Consider the following 27,421-nt stretch of genomic DNA (forward strand, 5'->3'; position numbering starts at 1 on the left):
CCCATACACTTGCTGACTTTCCAATCAGCTTCCAAAAAAGCTAAAGAATTCTTTTTTTCTATTTGTCAGCCATAGCTTGGTTTTGCTGAAGTTCCAGTCATCTAATCTGTGCTTTGGGTCATTCACTTCCAACTGTCTTTAGAAAGGACATGACTAAGCCACTAATACTTATTTCTCTCATGTTTTTTTTTAGGCTGATGCAGCTTGTTTTTGACAGCGAGTAAGCCTTTGTATTACTTAGACATCCTCAATGTCTCTTAAGACTCTTTCCACAATGGGGTGTTAATATTTTTAATTTTTTCTCCTTCGATTTGCCTGTTGATCAAGTAACCTGTATATGGAACAGAGGGTTCCGTTACCTTCTCCTGTGCCCTTCCTATAAATGCCAAATTTTGTACACAAAGAGTAGAATCACAGAAATACCACGGGTAAGAGAGCTGAATACATAGATCTGCAAGGCAGAGCAAGTAACTTATGTACTCACTTTAGCAGGGCATTGTAGAGTTTCTTTCCAAACTTTTCTTTCACAGATTGTGCAGTGTCCCTAGGAAAATAAATAAATATATGTATAAAACAGGAGAATCCAGGACAAGGATAGAATAAAAGAGATTCCTGCTGTTGGAAATTAAATTAAATTGCTCTTTCACATATACTGATGGAACCAAGAATGTAGAAGCAGATAGAGGTCTGGTTGTCAAAGCTCTTTTATCCAGCCAGCAGCCATACTGACAGATTTCCGCACAACTGAGGATTTGACCTGCATCCAAAGATGAATACACTGTGAAAACCAGGAGCAGACCTCACTAGCGATTACTTCTAATATTTTGCTCTGATAAGTAGACCACACTTTCATCTCAGCTATGGAAAAAGAGAGCATATATATGACTCTACACAGAGAAACATGATCATTAACACTGGACACTAATGAAGACAGATAGGTCTCCAATTTAACTTGACCTGGTAGAAAGATGTAAGATCAAAGAGTTAAACAAATAGTGATTTTAAAGCAAGCTTCTCCATTCACTTCCTGCCCTATTTCCTAATTCAAAGACTTTTGAAAACAAGTGTTAGATTAAAGGTAGTCTACTATAAACTAGTTTGCAAACCAAAAAAATTCCTGGAAAGCTCAGGCAATGTTTTAAGCTAATAATAAAGCCTGTGCCAGACAAATGTTATATTTTAGCTAACAAAGAACTCCAGAGAACAACTGCTCTAAATTCCAAGTGTCATTTAAATTATCCTGCCCCTAGCTGAACTAACTTGAAAGTACAGTTGGAAGTGCTGCTGCCAATAGCAAGTGAATGCCCACTTTGTGGAACTTTTTCTGCCTTTAGGATTTCTAAGAATTATACTTTGAGCTAAGACAAAACTTGTTAAATGAAATCCTAAAATTTACGGAGCTGAGAATCCTCATACCTAATTTTAGTTCTTCTCTCCTAAACATCAAACCAAATTGATCCAAAACCCAGCAAGCTAGTCCCTTCGTGACTGTATTTTCACAGATTCGTTCCATGCACAATATCCAAAATTTAACCCAGATAGGATAGACTCTTTCAAAAGCAGAAGAAAGAAGGGATTTTATATCCCGGATCAACCATCATCTATTCTTCTGTAAGTGCCAACCTCTTCTTGTATTCAGTTTCTGTGTCATCTTTAAATTATGTAATACTGATACCAGGTGGTTTTATCCAGAAGCTCCAGATTATGACCATGATAATGCTGCATATAATGATGCAGAGGGCCTTTTGCTTTTCACAGAACACAGTGAGAAGAATAGCTGTAAGTAGCAGTTTTTGCATGATTTCACATCTTTAGGTTTACCTTTACTGTTACTATTATGCCCGTATTATTGAGTACCAGACAAATAACCATGTAGTAGAGATGCAACAGGAAAAAAAACAACTTTGCAATTTCATTTAATTTAAACTTTCCTAATATCCATATATTATTTATTTAATATATAACTGTTGTATTATATTCAAACATTACATACGTTATATCAAAGACAAAGCAGAAGCCAAAAGCACTTGTTACAAGCATGGCTGTTTCTCACTGCACTCATGGTTTTACTTTCTCATTAAAAACTCTGGCTATGTTACCCTGCTTTAGCCATCTACCATTTAAGCCAGTTGCACAGATCCTCCACACATCCGCAGAGGGTGACAGTCCATTTCAGAGGATGATTCGCTTCTCTCATCTTAGACACTTGCTGAAGTGCTATAGGATGAAGCATCATTTGGAGTGAACCATCACTCTCCATTGGCAGTGAAGGCAGCTGAGATACGTTATTTTTAGGAAGCCAGAGTTGGACAATTAATTCCAACCTCAACATTTGTGGTACCTGTTTCCAGAGTGGTAACCAGGTAGAATGTTTCCTGTAAGTCCCAAGAAATGTTGTGTGATGACTCCAGAGATAATCTAGAGAGTAGATATATTTCTCACATCTGTCTTCTTTTCCAGATACGGCAAAGCTAAATGATTTCAATGATCCTTGTTAAACTATTTCTGTCACTGGTTTTGTGCAGGTTTAGTATCCGTTAATCAAAGACTTCAACTTGATTACTGATATCCAGAAACTGAGCCAGAGATCATCTGCTGGAGGCAGTTAATGAGATAACAAGAAAAATAGTATCCTTGTCTTACACAGTGCCTTTCATCTACAGATCTCTAAGTCGTTTAGATTTCTATCATTTTATAAATATAGAACCGGCAGCAGAAAGGTTAAGCACAGTGAGACACAGGCATAAAAGCAGAAACTAGGTCTTGTGGGTTTTAGTCCCTTAGCTTCAAGACCAGCTTCCTTACTTCTGCAGCAGAATTTAACCACCCGAGCCACATGATAAGGTGCACTTTTCCATTTCCCTGCTTAGAAAATTAATGTGTAAATACATTAATTGAAATGGAATTTTTCACTGTTTTTAAACAAAATTCATTATTGATAACCCGCCATTAGTTCTGTTTATGAATTTGAACCTTCAATTTTGCAATTTCGCTCAGTTCAGAAATACCTCACAACATGTGTCTTTTCCCATGTAGAATCACATAGCAGTTGAAGTGAGGTAACGGTTAAGTCTGCCCCTGCTTTGCTTTTCTGTTTGGGAAGTTGTAAAATGAAAACTGTTAAATTGAGAAGGGCTGTGACAATTTTCTCTTTACAGCTCTAAGTTTCACTGCTTGGACATGGCCATCACTTATTGTAGGCTATATAGAAAATTACAGACAATTGTTATTAACTGTTATTCTGCTGGATTAGACAGTAAAATTTCCATATTTCTAAATAAAAAGGATGTGTAATTAATTTCTGTTTCCCACCAGTGGCAGGGAAGCTCACGCTGATAAATTATTAGGCAGCCCTTATTTTGTGTGAGCTCAATGGTATGTCCAAGGGAGTACCAGAAACAGGTAGAAGACATCCAGAACACTGGATTTTCTAGAAACTTTCTCTCTGCAAAACAAGTACTATTTGCTAACTTGTTACAAAGAATGGCAAGGCAAGTTTACTAAAAATAACCTAGGATAAAAAAGATAAATATTTGCCCTTATTTATCATTTCCATCTCTTTCATCCCTACAAATACATTCTAGTTACCCACAATCCTCAATTTTAGCAGAGCAAAAAGAAAGAGCATTATTCTTCGTCAGAAACTTTTGCATGTCTCCTCAATCCACTGTACAAGGCCCTCAGTGAGAATGGCAATTACCAGAGCTGCTTCCGCACCGCTTGTCCTTTCAGGGTTTCCACATTGAAATTGTTTGTCTTTGCTGGCATGATGAAGAACACGACAACTGTAACATCAGTCTTATGAACCTACATGGACACAAGATGCAGAGAGGTGAAAAAAAAAATCCCACTACAAGGTATCACAGCCAACTTCAAGAATTAGTCACAGGAAAAGCCAATGCACTTTGATGGATTGTCCAGGAAGGCTCTGATCTTCTACCTCTCCTTTTAGCTATGTAGTTTTTGCCAAGTCAGACATATAGCTAAGGATAGATACAGGTAAACAGATGTCACCCAATGCCAGTTTGGGCTGTAGAGATCTTCCTGACTTCTCACAGCTTAGGATTTGAACGTAAACTGCAAAAAATAAAAATCCTACACATTTTCTCACCTGACACAAACTATGTTGGCTCAACGGAGTAAGCAATTAGTTTACTAGCTGAGGTATGCCCAGCGGGGGGTGAGGGATTCCCTACAGCTGCAACTGAGCCACTTTCCGTAGCAATAGTGCCCCAAATCTATGGGCCGAAAGGGGCATGATAGCCACTGCTATCTACCTGAAACCCAGCAAAGAATCTGCCAGACACACTAAAACCTACAGGTAACTTCTTGCTCATCTCTCATATCCAACTACTGCAAAGGCAAAAAGGATAAGCTGTAAAATCTGACCCTTTACTTATAGATGGTTTCACTTGCTGGTTTCTCCTGTGCACTAACAAGTTCTGAATGCCAGGTCCATGAGGGATTCCTCACATGGAGCAGAATGAGGTTGTATTCCTGTCAACAACTATTTAAAGAAAAGCTAAGAGTGAACTCTCTTCAGGGCTGTAAAAATTAATTTACCTTGAATTGCCTCCATTCTAAACTTTAGACACACAAACATGCTATTAGTAGCCATGATCTCAGATTGAGGTACAGGGAAATGTGTAAAATAATCTATGGGACATATCTATCACTGTAAGGTTCTTCCCTTTTCTCTCTTCAAGGCAGGTACAAGGTCTATAATGCTATGATCTCAACATGTATTAACAATCTGTCCCAACATTCACATTTTATTTCCAAGACATTAGTAAGGTTTTTAAGTAGAAAAGGAAAAGAACTCTATAAAATAAAATAATTCCATGCAATGCTATGCATTTTTTTATGTTCAGGCACACCACTGGGACTTGTTTAAGAAGCACCATCATTTGCAAATTCACAAATAATGCAGGCATTTTGCTGTTCCCCATGGAATTACCTCTTGAAATAGTTACTGAGCAAGTGTTCTTTGAAAAGCTATTCGGGTGCTGGCATGCATATTGGAACAATATCTCAATAAAGCCAGGCTCAGCTTATGGAAGAAGCAAGTGCCAGTATCTGGTTCTAGAGAACTCTGGAAAACTAGCCTGTTTCTTTTGACATCAGCCTAGCTTGTCATTGATGTCATATAAACCATCAGATAAAATCAGAGATTGCTGCAATTGTTGCTTAAGCAATTCTTTCCCTCTTATCACATAAGACCTTCCGCATTATCAGCATTCATAGTTAACAGCCATGTTAAATACCACTACCAGGTAGCTGATGTTGCACAGCATTGCCAAACAACAAAAGTCAGTTGTCTGGCAAAGTTGTAGAAGAAATACTTAAGTTATGTGAGGCAACCTGTTGTGTCAGTGAATGGTTTAATTATTTCCAGAAAGTCCACAGGCTCTAACGCTGTATTAATAGAAGGTGGCAGTAGAACAAGTGCACGTAGGGCCTTGAAAATCAATATTTTTTAGCCCAGCTAGCAATACAGCATCAAGATTTTAATCCAGGTTTTCCATATCATTGAAATGATAGAGTACAAAAGAGAGAGTCTGGGACAACAGATAATTGATTCTTGCTAGATGACTGAAAGTTATTAGCATGATTTTTATTTTAAATGTATCAGTCTTTGGGATACATCTGGAGACATTTTCAACAATCTCATTTGTAGGTGGCAAGTGCTTTGCTCTTTGCTTATGACAAGGCCCAGGTCTTATCTTCATTAAAGTATTCCACAGAGGCATATAGAAACATTGCACTCATTTTTTCACCTGAGGCAACAGAAGCAGGAGTGACTCCCCCATGCTTATTCTTCAGGCCACTGCCACACTGTGAATCTTGATGCAAGATTCCCATCCAATGTGATAATAGTACTCAAAGATGTAAAAGATCATGGTCAGGTCCTAATGAATTAAGCAGTTTCCTTAAAAAGGTATTTTTTAATTGCATCATTAAAGGATTATTTCTATTTGCCTTCTAATAGGTAAACTTTCAGGGTAAATTCTTGAATCATATTTTCAGTGTTTTTCTCTAAAAAACAAGGAAGTAACCATGGATTAACTTCTTTGACTATGTAATCAATTATTTTTAAGCAGCCTGAGATCATTGTATACTCAAATGATTCAGCGAGAGAGCTTTATGAAAACTCTGAATATCCTCTAATTATTTTCCTATAAACCAGAGTATGACATAGAAATCCTTGCAGGTGACTTCCATTTGAGCATAAGCTCTATGTTATCTACATTTGAAGAAGCTTTCTTACCCTCAGCAAAAAGTTTAATCTTGATAAGGCTTCTAGAAACATATCAGCTCCTTTGTTGGAAAATTCATATCTCCCAGCAATGAAGAAAAATAAGGTCTTCTCAAGACTGAAGTCAAGGTGGCTGAAACCAAGCAAACAGAAACAAGTACGAAGTATTTCTCAAAATATAATCAAACAAAACACGCAACAGATTTCTATTCTGGAGGAACTTATTCCAAGAAAATAATGGAAGGGAGGCTTTTTTGCTTTCTTTAAATTTAGTTAACTATCTTAATCTGATAAACTGCATCTTGGGTAAAAAATGAAAAAGAATCAAGATCTTCTGCCTGGTCCCACAATCTGTTAAGCAGAGTTAGAACTGGTGTCTAAAATTCCTTTAGCTTCTGACTAAAACATCCCAGACAGATATTTGAATACATTGGTAACATTTCACCTTCTCTGTGAAGTACTTATTAGTCTTCCTGCTTTGGTTCTTGCTTTAAATAGCATTGGACAACCATTGCTAATTTTTGAAAAGTAAAAGCATACCCATAGAAATGACCTCGAATGAACTCTTGGATCCTAGCCTTGTACATGGAATGCAAATTCTGAAACTCATGCATTGCTGAAAATTTCTTAATGTTCAAGCCATTTGGGGTGACAACATCTGGAAAAGCAGAGAAAAGGCAGAGGTAGATATCTTCAGAGTCAGAGAAATCTTTAAGGCAAGAACCAATGTGTCTTTCAGTTGTCAGTATATGAAGAGTTTATGTACTCTTATCACTCACGATAGGGAACAGCACTGTCTTAACACAATGGTCTTCCCCAGCTTGCTCCACAAAGCCATTGTATGTGGCACTCCACCATCTATAGTGTTGAAGTGGCTTGGTACCATTTTGACCTGTACTCAAGCATAGACCCTACTGGACAGTGAGGTCTCCACATGCCCTTCCGTCCCATCAAGACTTAAGTAATGTCTCCATTTAGCCATACTTTTTTTTTTTTTTTTCCTCAGTATGTCCCTTACCTCTTTTATTCTTGATACCACTGTTGCCTGCTTTATCACTACAGATTGAAAACTCTTGAAAGCAGAAACTGTGCTATACTATGCACTTGTTTACAGCATGGCACAAGAGAAGTCTGTTCTGTTAAAACTTCTGAGGATTTACCAGAAAAGGGAGAATATAAGAAACAGTTTTTAAAAGACCTTTCAGTAGTTTGTTGGATTTCCGCTAAAAATAACCACAGAATAGTATGCTTTACACTTTTATGGCTACTCTCCTCAAAAATTCCAGAGCATTTTACAATTAAAATTTGTTCATTTCCAGTATCTTCTAAGGTAGAGTCGCAGGATATACATAGAAGATAGACATAGTATGTTCCAGCCAACACTGAAATTCAGTCTCTCTTCACCTTTCTGGTAGAGCACAGCACCTATTTAAAGGCTTGCCCTAAACTGAGCTGAAGTAAAAGGAAAGAAACCTGTTTTGAGTTGGCTTGTGGAAGTCATGTATGGAAACAAAAGCGGAGGCCAGTTCCCCAACAGATGTATTTCATAGTAACACAACTGACTTAAACAGACCCATACTAATTTGTGACACCAGAGATTCTTTAAATACAAAGAAACTTCAAAGCAGCAAGGAGTGCTAATTATTAGAGGATACACTGGTGCCAATTTCATGCTTATTCTCTTGGCAAGTGTCATTAGGTGTCTAGTAATCGTTAACTGTGTTTAAAAGTTCTGTGCATCATCCAAAGGACCTTCAGTAAGATCTAATTCCCTACCACACATGGTTCACACAAACAAAACAGTATCTCCTTTGATCTCAGTGCCCATGGTTAACTCCCCACACACATCAGGGTTACTGATGGGAGTACAGTCTCTTCCTTGCCAGCGATACAGGACTTGAATGTTAGTTCTACTGTGGTTTTTCAGTCAAGGATGCCTGACATTCAGGGTTCCTTGTCCCTTCTCCCTAAAGCAAAGGTTTGCATGTCTAGCATTAAGCATCAGACTTGATAAAAATTTGTCTCTTATTTCTGGAGATACTGAGATGTCTTTAAAACATCTATGGTTCCTTTGGCCGATTACTGTCGTGGTTTAACCCTGGCTGGCAACCAAGCCCCACACAGCCACTTTCTCACTCCCTTCTCACACAGAGGGATGGGAAGAAGAATCAGAAAGGAATGTAAAACTCAAGGGTTGAGATAAGAACAATTTAATAGATAAAGCAAAAGCCGTGCGTGCAAGCAAAGCAAAACAAGGGATTAATTCACTACTTCCCACCGGCAGGCAGGTGTTCGGCCATCCCCAAGAAAGCCGGGCTCCATCATGGGTAGAGGTTACTCAGGAAGACAAATGCCATAATGTTGGATGTCGCCCCCTTCCTTCTTCTTCCCCCAGCTTATATACCCAGCATGATGTCGTATGGTATGGAATATCCCTTTGGCCAGCTTGGGTCACCTGTCCTGGCTGTGTCCCCTTCCAATTTCCCGTGCCCCTCCAGCCCTCTTGCTGGCAGGGCCTGAGAAACCAAAAAGTCCTTGACTTAGTATAAATATCACCCAACAACAACCAAAACCATCCATGTCCTATCAACAATATTCTCGCACCAAATCCAAAACGCAGCGCTACAGCAGCTACTAAGAATAAAATTATCCCAGCTGAAACCAGGACAATTACGTATCAGGATGATCTTAAAAGTAGTACAATCAGTTCTCCATATGCTGTCCTATACATGTGCCTGACATTTTTCATGCAAATGCCACAGCCATTTCTAATGACCTCCTTGAAATTTACAGTCTGCTTTAGCAGTGTATGTATTCCCCTGCCAGGTAAGAGATCCCCGATTAATATTTATCTTGTAAAGTGCTTTTAGATTTTTGAGGTTAAACAGCAGCAGATAAAAAGAATACATTTATTAGTAACCATGAAATACCAAAAATTTCAATTGACCTGTCTTGAAGTACCACACTTGAAACTAAAGACCAGCCTTTACCAGAAAATCAGAAATCTTTACTTGAGAGGTACTTCAGATTTGGTTCTCAGTGGCAAGAAAGGAGAATTGAATTCCTGTCTTCTGCTACCTAGCCCTAGGACCAGCTCTGCACAAAGACCTATGTGGCCTCATGTGAGTGGGGGATCACCAGAGCAGAAACATCCTCCATTTCTCTTTGTCTTTACCAAACACATACCTTCTCCTTCCTCTGACCTGCTTCTTGTTCAGCATGGAAGAATCGGCTCATGCAGGACATAGCTTTGAGACTGCAACCATTTAAAGTTCTTCCTAATAAAGTAAGAAGCCCTGACTGGGTATTTCTGGCCAGTTTCCATCCACTCTTTCAGATGTATTTATCAGGGAGTTTTGGACACTCTTCATCATCATCAGCCTGTATATAACCTACTCCCATATTCTTTGATTCAACAGCAGCGTCTTTTACCCTTTCATCAGGATTGGGGCTCGATTCATCTCTTATTTAAGCCTTTGAGATACCGAACAGATGTGGTGGTCCAAAGCATCCAGTTTACTATTTCTGCTCAACATACAATAATATTTTGAATATGAGCAATGCAACGTGCCCTTGCGCCAGGGAAGAAGTAAAGGAAGAGAGCTTTGCTCCTATTTTAAGTGGTTTGATTTTTTTGTTGTTTAATGAATGAATGGCATTTGTGTTTTAAAACTGACCAAAGTAGGTCAAATCAGAATGCTTTGACTTCCATATTTATAGGAAAGAAATTTGCATTAATTTGTGTAATGGTAGCACAGTATGATGTTTTCTGTTGATAAATCACTAAGATTCAGGGTTGACTCATACTTTTTCAGTTTGCTTCTATCATCTTGATGAAATATATACAAAGTCTAGATCTAAGTCTTAAACAATACTTCAGTCTCTTGAAATTTTGATTCAAAGTCTTCTCTACTACTACTGAGAAATACGTTTCATATATGAATGAAAATATTAGAAATCCCATAATATCAGTTTTCACATCACAGGAATATAATTTATGATCACTGACAGAATATTGCATGATATGTCAAAGAAAACTGGTTCAGCATTAGATACTTCAGCTTTTGATAAATATGGTTTGATAAATTATTGATCAAATAACAGCAGCAAGTGAAATCAGTATAATGCAGTCATTCTGCCAAGTTTAGACTGGTAAACTGGTCTTTGTCCTGGTGCAAAATCTTTCTATGCAGTCATGTCGAATGAATTTTAAAGGGTCTTTTCCAAATGATGAGATTTATAATTTGAATTATAATCCAAGTATAATCCAAGTTTAATAATGAGAAAACAGAGACTGCACTACTTACTACATTTCCTCAGTTATTATTAGTTAACAACTCTGTTACAAAGTTTACTTCTGTGTATATATATATTACTTCAGTTTACATCTGAATAAATTCAAATGTAAATTAAAGTTAACATCCCCCTTTTAAAAGTTTATTTTCAAAGCGGGTCAAGAAGTGTACACATTCTTTCAATATTCACATTCCTTTGCAGAATTCAAGCTTAATGATCTACTGAAGGATCGCTGACCTTTCTGAACAGCCAATGTCTAAGTTGATTTCATAACTTAAGAACAGATAGTATGAGAATAGATTCCTACACAGTTTATTTGTGGGCTAAGATTCAAAGAAACTATTACTTATTCCCATCAGAACATATTTTCACTCCTAAGTGTCTCCTAGGATTTGGGGTATCAGTTTCTATGGAATTTTTTCCTAGCTCTGTCAACACAAAGCATGATATGTATCACAAACTTTTAAATCCAAACATTAAATATATTTACTTAGTTTCTTTAAATTGCAAGAATAATAAAAAAAAGCTCAAGCCTGTGAATCTCTGCATGGAATTCCCTTCAGCTTCAACTGAAATTCTATCTGTGAGCAGTTCACAGCTTTTCTCTCCCAAATTAAACTGGATCCAGACCCATTTCAGTTTCCTAAAATGCCAAAACATAAACTAAGATTTTCAAGAGTAGCTGTTGTGGGCAGAAACTTCATGCCAATATAAAACAGCTTCAAAACTCTGGTTTTCAGAGGTCAAGTGCTCTGCACTTTGTAAAAAACAAAGCCTTTCAGAGGTATCCCAGATTAGATGAGTGAACACTTAAACTACTTCTAAGAGATAGCTGTCATGTTTAACATAAAAAGGAAAAAATCTTCTAAATTCATCATCCTATTAACAGTTAGTCAGGAATGAGTCAAAGGATGCAATGGGGAACTCTCTTATCCTGATGCATGAACCATGATTTGAGTTGAAGTACTGAAGTTAACAAGGATAACTGCCCCAAAGTATTATTAGCATTGTGATTTACCTTAAAAAAAACTACAAAGAATAAGCAAACGAAAAAAAAACCCAAAGTCATTTGAGCATTATTATACTTAAAATAACCAACTAAGATGTGTACATACCTGCTAAACAGTCTCAAAACTTTTGTGCATTTTTGCCCCCATGATGCTTACCTGCAGATGGAGTATTTTCGCTTGTCCTTATAAAGCACTGTGCTGATTTAAAAAGAACTTTAATAACGTATCGCACTGGGATCGTGACCTTATTCAAATGCCATGCATGGAACAACAAGATTTGTTGGTAAGTTCCATATTTTATGAGACTAACGCAAAGGGAAAAATCAGACAAACTGTTGGGCACATATCTTGACTAGTTTTTCAAATGGCACTGGTTGGTCTAATAGAAAATATATCTGTCTATGCAACTTATCAGGGTTAGGTCCTAAGATCACGATGACCACAACCACACTGCTACTCCTAGTTGTGAGAGATAGAGTGAAACAAACCGTATTGATTTACAGCTTGTTTTTTGCCTTCTTATTTCTTTTTAAGAGATTAAATATTAAGAAAGCATTAGCACTGGAAATTAAAACTCATCTAACATTCTGTTTTGCATATGAAACTTCTTGCTACATTTCTAAAAGAATCTATTACACACCTCTAGCAAAGCAACAAATCTTACACCGTAAAAGCTGATGAAGTGTATTACAAAGGTTCCAGCTTCTGCTTTCATCAGTTGACCAGACTGTATCACCATCACTGGAAACCCTGCTACTGACAAAACTCCTGAAGCTGAGATGTCCTGGCAAAGAAAGCCTAACATCCGTGGAGTTAAACTAAGGCTCTCCTGAAATGGTACTGAAAGCAGTTAAGAAATGGTGCCAAACTTGATTTCTCCTGGAATACATATACTACTAGTTTCAAGTGATACTATCTGCACTTTGGAAAATTTGTTATTGTCTGTAGTGTAGCCAGACATACCTATGTATGTACCCTTGCTCTTCATGTTTGTATACCTTTCTCTGTTATTCTCGTTCAGTCTAAGGAGATGTAGGAACTCGGAGAAAATGTAAGAAAACAAATCAGGTCTTACCAGGATTTCTTTTAAGCATATGTTCTGCTTCCACAGCTGTTATCTGTGAGACTGTGGTGAACACATGGGCACAATGTACAGAGGCCCGTTCCATACAGTACCGATGGTAAATCTGTCTCTCTCCTGCTTCCTTGTCAATGTCAAACTGTTAAATAATAAAACAAACAAACAAACACACACACCTGTGTGATATGCTTATCAGACTTACCACCACAAAGGTCTGTTGCGTTAAGCTTGATTTCCCCAGGGAATAAGAATCATGTGATTATGCTGTTTTGTCTTTCTAGTTTTTGAACCATTTTATCAGCCTCAAAGAGTTTGAAGGAGCAAGAGATGTCTCAGTTCCTGCATGTTTGTGAAAAAATGGCAGTTCTGCAGTGGAAGGAGGTCTAGATTAATGATCCCATGAAAGGTAAGGATCTATGCTATTTGACCTGCTGGCTGGCAATACATCATGCTGCGTCTTGCCTGGGCTTGTTGGAAAACTAGAGAGCAGGGAAGTTGCTGGTAACTGAAGGTATAGGGGAAAAAAGGAAAAATGAATGGGGATAGGAAAGAACCTGGGGACTGGGTAGAATGGTGGGAATCATGGGTAGGTAAGAGAGAAATGAAGTTGTGGTGGGGAGGTGGGATGTAAGGACTCAGTCACAAATCCTGAGGGAAACAAAGAAAAATAGAAAATGAGAAATTTTCTGATATTTAGTGATGTTCTTCCTCCAACTCCACCATTTTTTTGCTGTTCCTTTTACTTCAATTTGAACTCCATTAATTTCTAGAAGAAGGTGTAAGTTGAGCTGCTAGGTAAGACCATCTCAAATACCAACATACTTCTAAATCACTCTTAATCCTTGCAGCTACCCCCTTTTTTTTAACTGAGCTTGTGCTATCCTGATGGGAAGAAAATGCACTACACCTATTGAGCCCATGCTTAAAAGTTCGAACGTCCACTAATGAAGTCCACTGAAAAAATCACTAAAGTGTAGTCTAATAAAGAATAATGTCTATGGGATGTCAGTGATTACAATTAAATTACCATCCTCTCAGCTTTACATGATGTTTCACCTCTGGGAACAGAAATGCTGGCCTCCTAAGGTCAACAGCATGGGCACCAAATAGACCGTGTGAGTTACATGGAGAATGACAGTGACTCTCAACGGGCTCTGTCATTATCACTGCCTAATGCTAGATGCACAGTCTGATTTTGATTGCATTTGAGCCTGTAACCTCATTGACCATAACAGATTTAACCATTATGATAAGCTTTGCAGACAGCACTTTCTATAGTTAGGACTATCTGACCTTTGCCACAGCTAGTTGCCTTTAGTACTTTAGAACTTAGTCAGAAGTAAAGCTATTTAGACTGACTTTTCATGCCAAGCCCATGTTTAAAGTTAGTATAAAACATATTTTAAGAATTTTCAGCAAATGTAAACCATTTCAGGGAACAAGATTTAAGCAAATTTTTTTTTACCTACATAAGTGTGTGTGTATGTATATATATCTTACAACCATTTTGCTAAGAAACTAAAGTTCCTCTATCCACTGAGCACTCTAATTTTACAGTGGTGCTACACTGTTGGTGGGAAAGTGGCTCCCACTATATTAATTGAAAATGCTACCCTAACGTGACCAAAAAATGAGTCTTGAAAAATCTCAGCTGAAAAGTTCTAGAGAAACTCGATGCTTTCTTTTGGTACTGATGATCCTGTATGTCAAGAGTTTTTAAGCTTGCCAAAGAGATGTTTAGAAAAGCTAGGAAATATTTTTTACTACATAATATGCCAATCATTGTGATACCATTTTTCAGTTATATCATCATATGTCGTATTTTATGCATTCCCCATGTGAACCTTGGTGCATAAATGCAACCATGTCAAAGATCTTTTCTCTAGAACATACAACTTGTTTGTTACAGACGTTGAACGGTAGAAAAAGCAAAGGGCAGGAGGGTAGAGGGAGAAGAAAATAAAGGTGCAATAATTTGACTCAGAGTTCCACAGATCTCTAGCATAATGCTTTGCTTACTCTAAACCGATTCACATGCAGTTCTTAGCTGCGTATTCCTCCTTTAATGGGAGAGTACCTTAATATCTTTGAATCTGATCTGTTGAAGTGTCGAGCATTCACATTTACATCTGAAATCCACTGGAGTACTTTGCACTGCTAACTCTGATAAAAACTCCCCTAAAAAAATGCTCATGATATATCTAACTCCCTTCATGTAAGTGTGGTGAACTAATTAACTAATGTTTCATAGATACCACTGATGAATACTGCAAAACAGCTGTAAAGAAAATCACAGATATGATCTTCAGAGCAGAAATCCTAATTACGTATTGTAAACAGGGTAGGAAGACACATATCAAACAATAACAAAACCAAAAATCATTATGATTGTTCAACCATTCTATGCACCAAAGATATAAAATGGAACAGGTCTTTAGCATGCTGGGCAGACACACAAATGGATGAGGTACCACTGCACAGTCAAAACTATGCAATTTTTTTCAAATACATCTGACTGTGTTAAAAAATGTTTAAATTGCAAACAGCAATTTTGATGAATTGTAAATAAAAACAGCAGGCCAAATTTTAAAAGCTTTTTGTTCTCTTTTCCCTTTCTTATCAAGAAAGGAATCTTTACAAAATGTTATTAAAAACTAGATTTGGGGCATGTTCATTAACTGTAGATCGACACTCCCTGGGAGAAAGGTTCATAATAGGACTGTTCAAAGCATTATGGCTTATTTCTTCCTAGTTTTTATTTTTTTGATTGCATGAAGGCATTTTTCACATTTAACACATACACATATTGATGTTTATTTCTTCATTGTTATTAATTTTTTCATCTTCTGGAAACGGGGAAGATTTTATTTTGCACATGCTTGCATGACTTCTGGCGCACTTTTTCAAAGGTACACAATTCCATGTCCGTTAGTAAGTATAAACCAAGGTCACAGACTTCTCACATTTCATTTGCTCTCGCTCTCCAGCAATTTCCTCCACCAATTGGTAAAGGAAGATCCTGACCTTTGACGTCACTTAGTGTGGAGTAAGAAACCTCATTGTGCACTTCTGAGCAGGCCAGATGAGTGACTTCAGAAAATAAGCCTTAGACAAGTTGAAGGGCAGGTTAAATGGAACTTAATTAATGAGACTGTGCAGGAGACAAAATTAGTCCACACGGTGCTGCACAAAGACAGCTGAGCTTGCGCCGACAGCATTGGCTCCAGAATTAGAAGCAACATGGGGCCTGGCACTGTATTGAGCCGATATGCTGCAATGAAGCAGAACACCAGTGCAGTTTGCTCTTCACCCCCAAGCCAATGTTTCTGCTCAGCAATCAGCTCTGCAGTCTGAATGCTTGACTGCTCTAGATCAGGCACCTGTGAACTATGTTCCACAGGACTCACGTTCAGCAAGAGCAAAGCCAAACCTCTGTGAAGTGCGTCATGCTAACTTTTGTTTGTTTGCTGTTATCAGCAAATGGGAACACTAGCAAAGCCACAAATCAAAGCTGCGCTCAGGGGAAAAAAACAGTTGAAGTCAGATTAACTGTTTATAGAATCATTGAGTTTGGAAAAGACCCTTAAGATCATTGAGTCCAGCTGTTTCTTCCCTCAATGACTTTAAAAGACTAACAACTTCAATATCCATTTCCCTGTGAATATTCCACTGCTGTTCCCAGTGAGAATCCCCTCCTACTCTGACTTAGAGACCAAGCAGATTATAAGAATTTATATGATGGCAAGGATTATAGGGGAAAATGTCTCCCTTATAAGGCTGCTCTAATTTCAAAGCGAACCAGGAAGACATTCTGCAGGCATAATGCTTTGGAGTAAAACTTGCATTTGCTGCAATGCAATTCTGAGGAAATTTCAGCTTATTTCTGTCCTTTCTATGGATCCATTTGAAGAGTATAACATGTCTTAAAATTTGTCACATTAGGGGGCACAGTAGGTAATCACTGAGCCTCCCAGCATGATATTCTGTTTAACACCGCTAAGATGATCTTGGAATGCAAAAAGAACATCAAACAGTTGTGGGATACTGGTGTTACGTTTCTCTTGGAAACGGAGAACGGTCACTGAAGTAATGAATCCAAATCAGACGTTCCTACTTCAAAAGGACAGACAAATTGCAAACTATTTACAACAGAACAAGAAGAATCATTTGGGAGTGGAAAAAAAAAAAGAGGAAAGACTATACTAACTATGCAAGTACTTTTCTGAAAGACAGAAAAATTACTTGTCAGAGTCTGCACACATGCTCTAGATATCGATACTAAACTATTTTTTTTCATTTTTTTTTCCTTATGAAAGCAAAGGATGATGAAAGCCAATGGAAGTTAAACCAAGAAAAATTCAAACCAGAATTACAGTATGTAGTTCGATAATGAATAACTGCAACACCTCTGCATAAATAACATAGAATCCCTTCACCATCTGAACCCTACCTCAAGGGTCAATGTTTTTGTAAGTAGTTTGTATCTCAAATAAAAGGTATAGGTTTGATGCATAGCTTTGCCATGCCAAAAAGGAACAAAATTTACACTTCCTGGCTTAAGTCAGATTTCCATTAGCTGCTCTACTAACAAAGCGGATCAGCTTTGCATAACAGTGAGCTCAGTGACAGTCTTGACAACACTGTACTAAGTGGAAAGAGAGCTTGTGCTCCTATGTTGTCAACATAAAAGCTCTTGACTGTTCATTTTCATTGGGATTTTTAGCACTTTTCATTTTAGACTTCTTGTGACAGAATTCTCCACCACTTTACAAACTGGATTCAGCTGCGCTTGTATGAACAGAATGTAAAATGTTGCTAGGTCTAAATAAAAGAGTTACACATTGGCAGAGCAACCTTATATAAGGAAAAAGGCAATAAAGAATGAAACTAATATTTTTTCTTCTCTTTAGAGCATTTTTTCCATTATAAATCCATGATTTTTCCATTATAACTCAGTGATTTTTAAGTAATAAGTATCTAGAGGTTGAAACCTAAAAACTTCTTCATTATGCCAGTTCCACAAAAGCATTTCAGATTGTCACCTCTCAGAGGAAATTCCAGATTAGATCATTTGCCAAAAAGGCTGTTCCAAATACAGCTTTCTATTCACCTATGAACTAGCCTGGACCGTCAGCGTGTCTCAGTCAGTTTATGAAAGGTGTTGGTCTATTTAAAACCCTAGAGGGATGAAATGAAACCAAAAAAAAACCCCAACTAACAAAAGTAGAATAAAATTAAAAGAAAACAACCCCACCTAAATAAGTCAGTCCTCTTAAACAATTGGGAAAGGAATAAAAGTTTAACATTCTTGATCTTCAGCTGAGAAGTCAGTTCTTCCTGAAGAGAAAAAGGTTCCACAAGCTCAGAACTTTTTTCACAGACCTTCCTGTCTTCTGGATTAGCTACTTCGGTTCAGTTTATCTTGGCAACAAATGCAACCTGACTGTCACTGCTGCAAAAGCTACAGTGGACATGGGGACAATGGGGAAAAAAATGCATTGCTGGTTGGACTATTTAGTTCTATAAAACTTCTTTGACTTCTGTTAGGTATTAAGCTCATAACATACTCTGCTTGTTATTGAAATTAGGGCATTGACATTGGAAGAGTTCAACCCAGTAAGCCAGGGTTAGCAGTCCCTGACCCAGCCGTTTACCCGGAGTTCTTCAGATGCTTAAAAGTAGATAAAACTATCACACGCTGCCTGTTACCATGCAAGTCACCTTTTGTTTTGTTCTTTTTGTTTTTCCTCCCTTCCTTCCTCCAGTATCAGAGTGAATTAAATGTGAATTGAAGAACTAAACCACACACTGAACAGCTGTTACATGGTTATGGCCACAGGGTTCCTTAGCTCAGACATAGCTCATCTGTTGTTTGCTACACGCTGCTGAGGACACAGCAGTGTTACCTCTGGCACTCACTGTGCTCCTGTGCACACTGTTAAGGGTTTAACACCCAGGTTTCCACTGGAGCAAGAGGCAGCTAAATTTCTCCCGAGTTAAGGCTGTAAGAATATAGTAATTGTATAATCTCATATGCTGTATAAGAACCAAGATCCTGTCTCTGATCAAGGCAAAGAGCAGATGGCTCGGGAGGAGGTCAGGAATCAGAGAGTATTACAGTCTTACATCCATAGTGCACCCTCCTATCTTCCAGCAACCTACAGCTCAAATCTGCTAGGTTGATTAGCTTTTCAGTCCCCCAGAAAATTTCCTCTTAGAGCTTACAGGCTGACACATGCCCTCAGTTCATGAAACAAAGACTTTTGGTAGCCTACAGTTAAGGCCTCTATGTGATTTAGGGAGTCTGTAAAGAATCATGCATCACGCTGTGGCAACCCTTCACTAAGTCATTCTTACCTTTTCCCCAAAAGACTAGTAAGGCTGAAGGTCAAGTTTTCATGGGTCCAGTGTTTATGAGGCCTATCAGAAGACCACGTGGAACCTTCCCTTCCAGTTTTACCACCTGACAGGGGCTGGTGACATTGTTCACAGAAGTGCTAGCAAAACTATCAGCCACCCTGCGCTGCACAGCCCTTTGCCTGATCATTGATACTGACCTTCACTCCAAATAGGTTTGGATTTGGGTCAAAGTATTCTCTGGTGTAAAGCTACTGACCTCGTTGGCTTACTTCAGAGAATACATTTGTACCCTCTATACTTGTGCCAGTTGGCACCTATTGAGCTTTGCTAGGAAGGTGAATTAAAGTGGCATTTCCAACTTGGAATCCAGAGAAAGAAAGAAAATCTCAGTATTCCTTTATATTTTTTAAAGGGATCTTTCAACTCATTTCGTATCTTCTGATCCTGCTTATCTACAGGAGTGGTTTGACACTGAAGTGGAAGAGTGTCACACCGTGTGGCCAGCAGGTACACATGGATGCCCATGTGTGTGCAGAGCAGGCAGGGCTGATGGACAGTGGAGGACCTGAGAGCGTGCTAGCCTCGGGGCTAACAGGAAACATTATAGGGAGGAACAACGCACTGGACACACACCCCCGGGGCACTATGAAGGAGAAAAAGGACTGTGAAGATGCCAGGTAAATATCTTATCCATCATCAAACAATCATGTTGTGGCTTTGCCTGTGGATCCCGTTGTTAAAACCTTCAACATCACAGGAAAGCACCTGGCCTCAGAGGGCTGAGTAGAGCTCTCTCTAGCAGGTGTTCTAAGCCAGCTTTTTGTGGACTGTGTTGGGGGCTAGAAAAGAGAACATGAGGTTTCCTCTTCTCTGTAGGAGCTCTACATGCCCGATTGCCTCTAAGCACAATTAGGCCATACCCTTTCCTTTTGCACTGCAACCATTTTTCTGTGATATCTGGCACAGCACATAACTACAGTTGCATCTTTCCCACCTATCTCAGCTGCTGTGCTTAAAGCTGGTGGAAATTGTGTTCTAACCATAAAATCAGGATCAGGAGAGAACTTGAAGTCAATTACTATTATGCTTTAAAGGAAGAAAAATATGCAATAGCACTGCAACAGGGAAATTAGCTATTGTACTTTGGGGTGGGAGGTGATGACATGCCCTAAAAGCATATTGTCTCATCCAGAGACTAAACATTAGGAAGCCCTGGAGAATCTTCTTCACTGGAAAAACTGGTTGTTTGACCTGAATAGTTTACTATTAGAAGACAGCAATGAGAATAGCCTCTGAAGTCTTAGCTATATGTATAATTTAATTACTGTACTCTACATCAACCTTTCATGTTTCTCAACTGACTTTTGGGCCAAGTTGAACTTTTTAGAGCCAAAAGGAGCCTCATTAAGGTATCTGGTCTCTTTATTAAAAGTTAACTTTGTCAGGAAGAGCTTTAGTACCCTGTAAGTACTTCAAACAGTAGTATAACAGCTTGGCATCGTTTCCTCTATTAACACTTCTAAATGTCAATCTCTCCCCAGGGGGCATAAAGCATTATGGTCTAGAAATCCGTAAGTTTCCTCCCTTATTTACACCACTTCATTATTATACTTACAACTAATAAATGTTTCATTTCAAATATTAGAATAAAATCTGAATATAATTTTCTGTATTTGTGACATAGCTGATAGGTACCAATATGACTTGTGAAGCTTTGCAGAAGGATGGACAGTACCTGATCACATGAAGTTGGCCGTGTCATGTATGAACAGTAAAATTTATATTAATAATATGACTAGATTATAAATATATTAAAAAATCTGTACATCTGCTCTGATTTAAGATCATTAATTTTTCTTTTGAGTACACAAACAAGGGTGAGGCCCCCAAAGTTATGAAGAGAAGAAAAAGTTGCTTTTTATAAAAGCAGACTATTTTGCCTGACTACTTAGATCACCAAATAAACCGAAATACCAAACAAACCAAAATTTTTTAGAATTTCCTTTAAAAAAGGAAGGCAAGGCTTTGACACAGTATTTTTAACATCAGTTTGTAAAACAGTCAACATCCTTTTTTGTTTTTTAAACTCTAATTTCTTATTCTAAATGCCCTCCCCAGCCCTTTTTTTTTTTTTTTTTTTTTTTAACTATAGCCTCCCTACTAGCAAATTACATCTAAGGCGGCAAGGGCAAATAAAGTTACTGCTGAAAAGTCCCCACTTTCTCAAGTGTGAAACCTGAAACCATATGGTTTCAGTTCTTTCAATCTAGCTCTCTCCAGAGAAAAACAATTTAATGTGACTTTAAAGCTAGATTTTGCATATATACACATAAGATTAATATGGGGGGAGTAGGAATGTCCAGATTTCTAGACTGCATGACTGGGTTATTCATGCTGCCTCATTAATGCACCTGACAAACATACCTAAATTAGTAGACTAGTTTTCCTGGGTGATAGATGGGGACAGATCTTTCAGACGGCAATTTGAGGATGCTTGCCTTACACTGCCCTCTTCACAATCAGTGTAACTCCACTGATGATACAGGGAGCCTAGGAGAAATAACCACCTATTATTACCACAATTATCTCATATTGGGCAGAGAGAATTCCCCCTTAACACTACCATGTGCAACCTTTACGCATACGAGTAAATGAGGAGAGGCAGTCTTTTACTGTTAGTGTGTTCAGTAGATTCAGTAGTTGCTTTTGGTGGGAAAGAAAAAAAAAAAGTGGAGTAAGATGACTTAGGAGTAAGAATGACTCTTTCCTTGAAGTACAAGGGAATGGCAATCTATTCTTTGCTTTTGAATAAGGCCAGTAACACACTTCTACTTGGGCCTTAGCTTTGGATGACACTGTTCCACAGTGTGTCAAGCTTCAAACATCCAACTGAAAATTGCCAACAATTTTCTTCACTGATTTTAGCCAAGCAAATGCATGGACAGTGAACAAGGCAATTATTTTAGCCTTTTAACTACCTGTACCCTCAGTAAGTGCTGGAATGCAAAAAGGTCTTGAACTCAGTTTGTCTGTAACTATACTAGAAATCCCAGATCATGTAACGTACCTCTGCTGAAAGCAGGGCTAAAGACATCTGGGCCCTTGAAACGTTGGTTTCTGTTATGCTTGGAGTGGAAAGAGAACAATGAAAACCAAAACCACAAAAACAGTTTACAAAAATTCCAAGAAACAGATGTAGGTTGTTTGAACCCAGAAAATACTTCCTACATCTGCCAGTTAGAAATTAAGCCTAAACCAAAAAGCTTGAAAGTAAAAGGACTTATCATGACTTGCAAGAATTAAGTACTAAGCTGGGGAAAGAAGAAAAAATAAATGGAATTCCAGGGTAATTTCAGCAAGAGAAGGGCTGCTGGCTATGTTTCCTGCTTCCTTTCATTAAGAAAGAGAGCTGTGAGGCTGCACGGGAAGTGTCAGATGATGACTACAGCTGAACAGGTTTTACATTCACTGGTTACTCACACTGCTAACAGTAACTCCCAAACCATAGCAATCAACTCAAGCAATAAATGCCTTTCCTAAACACAAAGGGGAAGAGTCTCAAGGACACTTGACTTGCAGTGATACATGGGGCCCATAACTCTCCCCTTGCTGTTGAAAATATGTCTGAAACCTTTGAAAAGAAGGTTAATAATCTCTGTTGGCAAGCCTGTACTGCTGAAATATTACTCCATGTATCAGTGGATTGGACTAAGACGCTGATTTGACTGGAGGCTGAATTAATTTCAGTACTCTGCAGTGCAAACCTGGTAAATCAAAGTTCATTGAAGGTAGTGCAAGTATTCTAGACTTCACTGAGCTTTAAGACCTGCCAGATGACACAAAGGCACTCATACCTAGGCACCTCATGGTCTTACAAACACTATTGCTTCTGCTCTGGAACCGGCAACCTATCACTCAGCTGTGGGTCAATCATAAGCAATCACACAGAAATAAGAAAATACAATATATGGTGTAGCACAGTAAACAGAAAAGGACCCAGGAGCTAATTAGCTGAAAAAAAGGAAGAATGAGGAAAACATCTCTTACCTGGTCAAGATTGTTGTAAAAATCTATACTGGCTGCACACAGGTATCTCCCAAGCAGAGTTGCATGGGTAGTAAAAATTGTGGCAACAGGAAGTTTCTGAGATCGAGACAGTATTAAACCCACTCCTGCCTGCCACTCATGGAAGTGGGCAATTACATTGGGTTTGTCAGCAAACTGACAGGAAAGCTGAAATTAGAAAGAACATACATGAAACACATTATCCTGCCCATTGTTCCAGCCCCAGAAACCTCTTTTTTCCATGCCTTCTTCTGTGTGCTTGCTCTTTTCCATATGACAAAGCAGTGCAGTGTTTTAAGTGGTCGTGTGTCTCGATTCCCATCAGCCCTAATCCTTAGACCAAGAATCACATGTACTTCAACTGGCGCCTCAGTGCAGTATCCTTCCTAGAGTGTTGGGGAGCTCTGGCAAGCAGTCACCCTTTTTTGTTTTAACTTACTCTTTTGCTCTTGTTTGGATAAGAAAATCATGAGCACCTATGACAGATTATTCTACAGATTAACAAACTCTCCCCTCTTCAGGTAGGCTGTGGAAGTGTGACGTGTGAAGTTGCAGTACTGTAATTCTGTCTATGTTCCCTGTGCAAGGTAATAGCTAATCGCTGAGATATGGCTTGACTGGCTTCTTCAAGGACAGTTTGTGAGTGTGACAACTTTACTACCAACTACTCAACTAGACAAGAAAAAAGGAATTTGAGATCCTACTTGTAAAGAGCATCTGGGGACAAATGGAGTTGAGAAGAAACAGAGGGGGAAGTGACAATAAAGACACAGCACATTTCATATAGGACAACCGCTGCCATCATTGTCATGTCCCACCCGCCCACTCCCCTATTTTCCTGGAAAAAAACATAGTTAAATGACCACTTGAATCTTAAGTTTTTAACACAAATTTGATGTACATCAGGTATCGACTTCCTTAAAATCATAGTTTTCGAACTGGAGAACAAGAATCATATCCCAAAGCTTTTTTTGCCCTGCTAACAAGGCTGAGGTTTGAAAATATCTAGATTTTAAAACTTTACCTCTTTTAAAAACCAGGCTGTTAACGATCCAAATATCACAGCATCATTGGCTTCTTGGTCATGAAAAGGGATCCCTATGTTGCTGACATCCCAAAATTCACCTTTCCACCTGTCCAGATTCCAAGCTGCTGCTCCTATATCGAACAGTAAGACATATGGGCTGCCCTCTATCAGCCATCTTCCAAAATAGACCTATGGGAAAAAGGCAAGGATATAAGCAGAAAATGCTAAAGTGAATGTCAAGGCCAGTTAGCATAAATATTTTCATCCATCAAATCTTAAGTATTTTACATAAGGAATATGTGAACATAGTCTTACATACTGAGGATTTGTGGTTTTCCTTGCAAAATACATGGAGTAATACTGGATCAAAGGCAAGGGCAAAAGGAAACTACAGTCTTTAGGAACATTTTGCTTTTACGACTTTCGTTTTAGATTTTCATTGCAGTGTTAACTTTCTTCATGAAAAATAGCATAGGAAGACTACACTTGGTTGAATAATGAAGTCGTGTTCTTATTGAAGTATCTATGCCATTTTTGTTCTTATTAAATTACTTTCTTCCAGTCAGATTTGTCACCAGTTTTCTCCCATTTACACAAGATTACTGCTGACAGATTTTGTAGGACTGGTGCTTGTGACCTGTACCTACCATGACATTTCCTCATTCTGTCCAAGCAGCACAGTTGATGCACTTTGGCAGAGTAGAAAGAACAATCTGAAGGTGTAATAACAATTAAAACCACATCAGCCTAAACATACAGCTTTCCTGCTTTATCTGCATCAGTATAGTTAAACACCTTTTAGAGTATTTAGAACTTTAATTATATAACCTACCTTGCCAGCCTGCTCAACCAGGAGAGCAGGCTGAACTGTCATAAAGCAACACAATGCAAGTGGGCCCACTCTACAGATTGTACCAGTCTGCACAGTCAAATTATTTCACATTAATTCTACCATCAAAATAACTGTAGCAGCAGAGACATATTAACTGGCAAGAAGAAGGTACTATAAGGAAGCTAGTGCAGTTTACACCCCACGTGGAGGAATCTTTTTATGCCATTGTTCAATCTCTCTTCATTCACCAGCCCCTGAGACCTCAGGGGTTAAACCCAGCCCTTACACTAGAATGGGCTGAATAGAGCTCAGGTCTCGAAAACAACGAGATGAAAGCTCCAAGATCTGTTTGCACAAAAAATACCTGATGTAGCAAAGACAGGTGCGTAAAGGAGGATCAGCTCCTTATGTACTCATTTCAGGTTATCCAGGTTTCTTATTCAGGAAAATAAGGTTTTAAAAAGCAGGGAGTTTGTGTGAATGCAGACTTCATCTAGATAAGGAGTCAGGTTTCAGCCAGAAATACCCCTGCCCTGAGAAGTTTGGAAGGTTCCTAGGTCCCCTAGTGTAAAGGGATCCATTGTGATGCATAAGCAAAATCCAGACATAAATGTTAATAGGATAAGCACTGGAAACTAGAGCATCATTATTAGAGATCAAAGCTATACTTGACGTACCTGGGACAGATTTACTGCTATATATGAATACTCCAACAGCACAATGCACATGTTAGGCTGGCAGAGCTGGCTGATTAAATTGAATATATTGCTGGAACAGCATGAAGTGTATATATAGCATTGCAATTAATCTGCCCCACAAGTCTCTAGCTGTTTTCCAAACAAAGGAGTATTGCACAGCTTGCAGACATCTCTTTGTAAGCAACAGGCAACATGGAAAACTTGATCAATCACTTACAAAAATCTGATTAGAAATATGGAATGGAAGTTAGATTAGACCTTTTAGTTTGAACCTCAACCTGAACAATGCAAGCGTCACATAATGTTAGTGCCCCCAGCAGACACTTTCCAAAGCTGTGGCACATAGATATTTGACAATATACTTCTACATAAGAGGCAATAGGGCATTAGATCTCACTAACAGCAGAACTGCTGTTGCGAAGGGACATAACACATTGCCAGTGCCACAACTAGTGGCAGTCCAAGAACTTTATGAATTTCTACATTAAAGTGTGTCATGCCCCTCAGCAACGGAACCTTGTAAGAATGCTTCCTTGCTGCTGCCTCTCGATGCATTTCACATCTGTTAGGCACACACTTTAAGCAGACAATTTTTCCACCTGCAAACAGCATCTCTGAGAGACTCAGTGCTGAATCAGAGTGAAGGTTAGTTCTAGATGTCTGATGAGGACTTTCAAGAAAGGAGGTCAGATTTAACACGTGTTATCTTCCACCCATTTTCAAGTAATCAATTGTCCTCCAGGTTGCAGCTGCTTGCAGCTTAGTAGCTTGCCCATCAGTACAGCAGATTCTATTCCTTGCAGCAGATCACCTTTATAGGAAGAAGTTTATTTCTAGTTTATTGTTGGAGAAACCGAGTAGCAGAAAAGCTATGAGGTTTGACTAACATCACACAGAAAACACAGCTTAAAAAGTGAGTAGGAAACACAGATTAATTCACTCCTTGTGCTATGGTTTAATATCTCTTCCTAGGGAACAGGCAGCTAGTCTCATTGATCTGAGGAAGCAGATTCTTTGTCAGTTGGGTGCTTTTTCTTAATTCCACCTGTGATTTGTCCCTTTCTAGCTTTCAACTGAATGTAATGTAACAAGAAAAATTGTGAGCTAGTGGAAAGCTGTTCTCTCTCTAGCACAAGAGCACCAAATGTAAGGGTTCAGGCAAAGTAAGGTCATATATCTACTAAAATCTCACTGTATTTAGAGACCAGATAAATCAGTCATTAATCCAATTAGGCAGACTTGCAGATAAATGACTGTTAAAACCTGTAATTGGATAAACTGCTTCTTCCTCAAAAATAACCTTTAATGAATTGACTCTGCTGTTCTAACAGTGGATTCTGAGCCCTTCCCATTGTGACATTGACCAGGACTGCTGTGTCAAGTGGAACAGCAAGAGCATTAACCAAAACTGTAATCCCCTCAGAGTCAGCTTAGTTGCCCTGGGAAGCAGTAGAACATCTGATTTACCTGATACCCTTGGCTTTTCATGGTGTCCATTGCCTTCTTAACTGCCAGGTGTGGAGGCTCACATGCTTCCACCTGAGTCTTCACATTGTGCTCAAAATAGGGACCAACCAGAAAATAGTTTTCACCCCATTCATCTGCTGTAGTTTTAGCTTTTGTCTGGATCACAGTGTAAATGCCTCCCACTGCAAAAGAAGATCACAAAGAACAAAAAGTAGAAAGCCGCACAGGCACAAAGCTCTGGAGTAAGCTCCAACCCACCTGTGGATCAGATACACCTCTAGTTAAATCACTTCACATAATCAGATTTTAAGTGAAACCCAGACTCTATC

The 27,421-nt window shown here is 38.6% G+C and overlaps 1 protein-coding gene across 4 annotated transcripts in view; it reads right to left on the reverse strand.

The window, feature by feature from the left end:
- GYS2 (glycogen synthase 2) overlaps nt 1-27,421 on the reverse strand; it is a 47,383-nt gene that overhangs the window by 10,212 nt on the left and 9,750 nt on the right. For all 4 annotated transcript variants that reach the window (XM_040594435.1, XM_040594434.1, XM_040594438.1 and 1 more), the window contains 8 exons: nt 27,093-27,274; nt 24,093-24,284; nt 23,051-23,236; nt 12,638-12,782; nt 6,797-6,914; nt 6,269-6,389; nt 3,701-3,807; nt 485-544 (listed from right to left, as the gene is read on the reverse strand). In XM_040594435.1, coding sequence (XP_040450369.1) covers nt 485-544; nt 3,701-3,807; nt 6,269-6,389; nt 6,797-6,914; nt 12,638-12,782; nt 23,051-23,236; nt 24,093-24,284; nt 27,093-27,274 — 1,111 coding nt within the window. The remainder of the gene's footprint in view (nt 1-484; nt 545-3,700; nt 3,808-6,268; nt 6,390-6,796; nt 6,915-12,637; nt 12,783-23,050; nt 23,237-24,092; nt 24,285-27,092; nt 27,275-27,421) is intronic.

The sequence above is a fragment of the Falco naumanni genome, chromosome 5 (genome assembly GCF_017639655.2).
Source record: "Falco naumanni isolate bFalNau1 chromosome 5, bFalNau1.pat, whole genome shotgun sequence".
Taxonomy (NCBI): Eukaryota; Metazoa; Chordata; class Aves; order Falconiformes; family Falconidae; genus Falco; species Falco naumanni.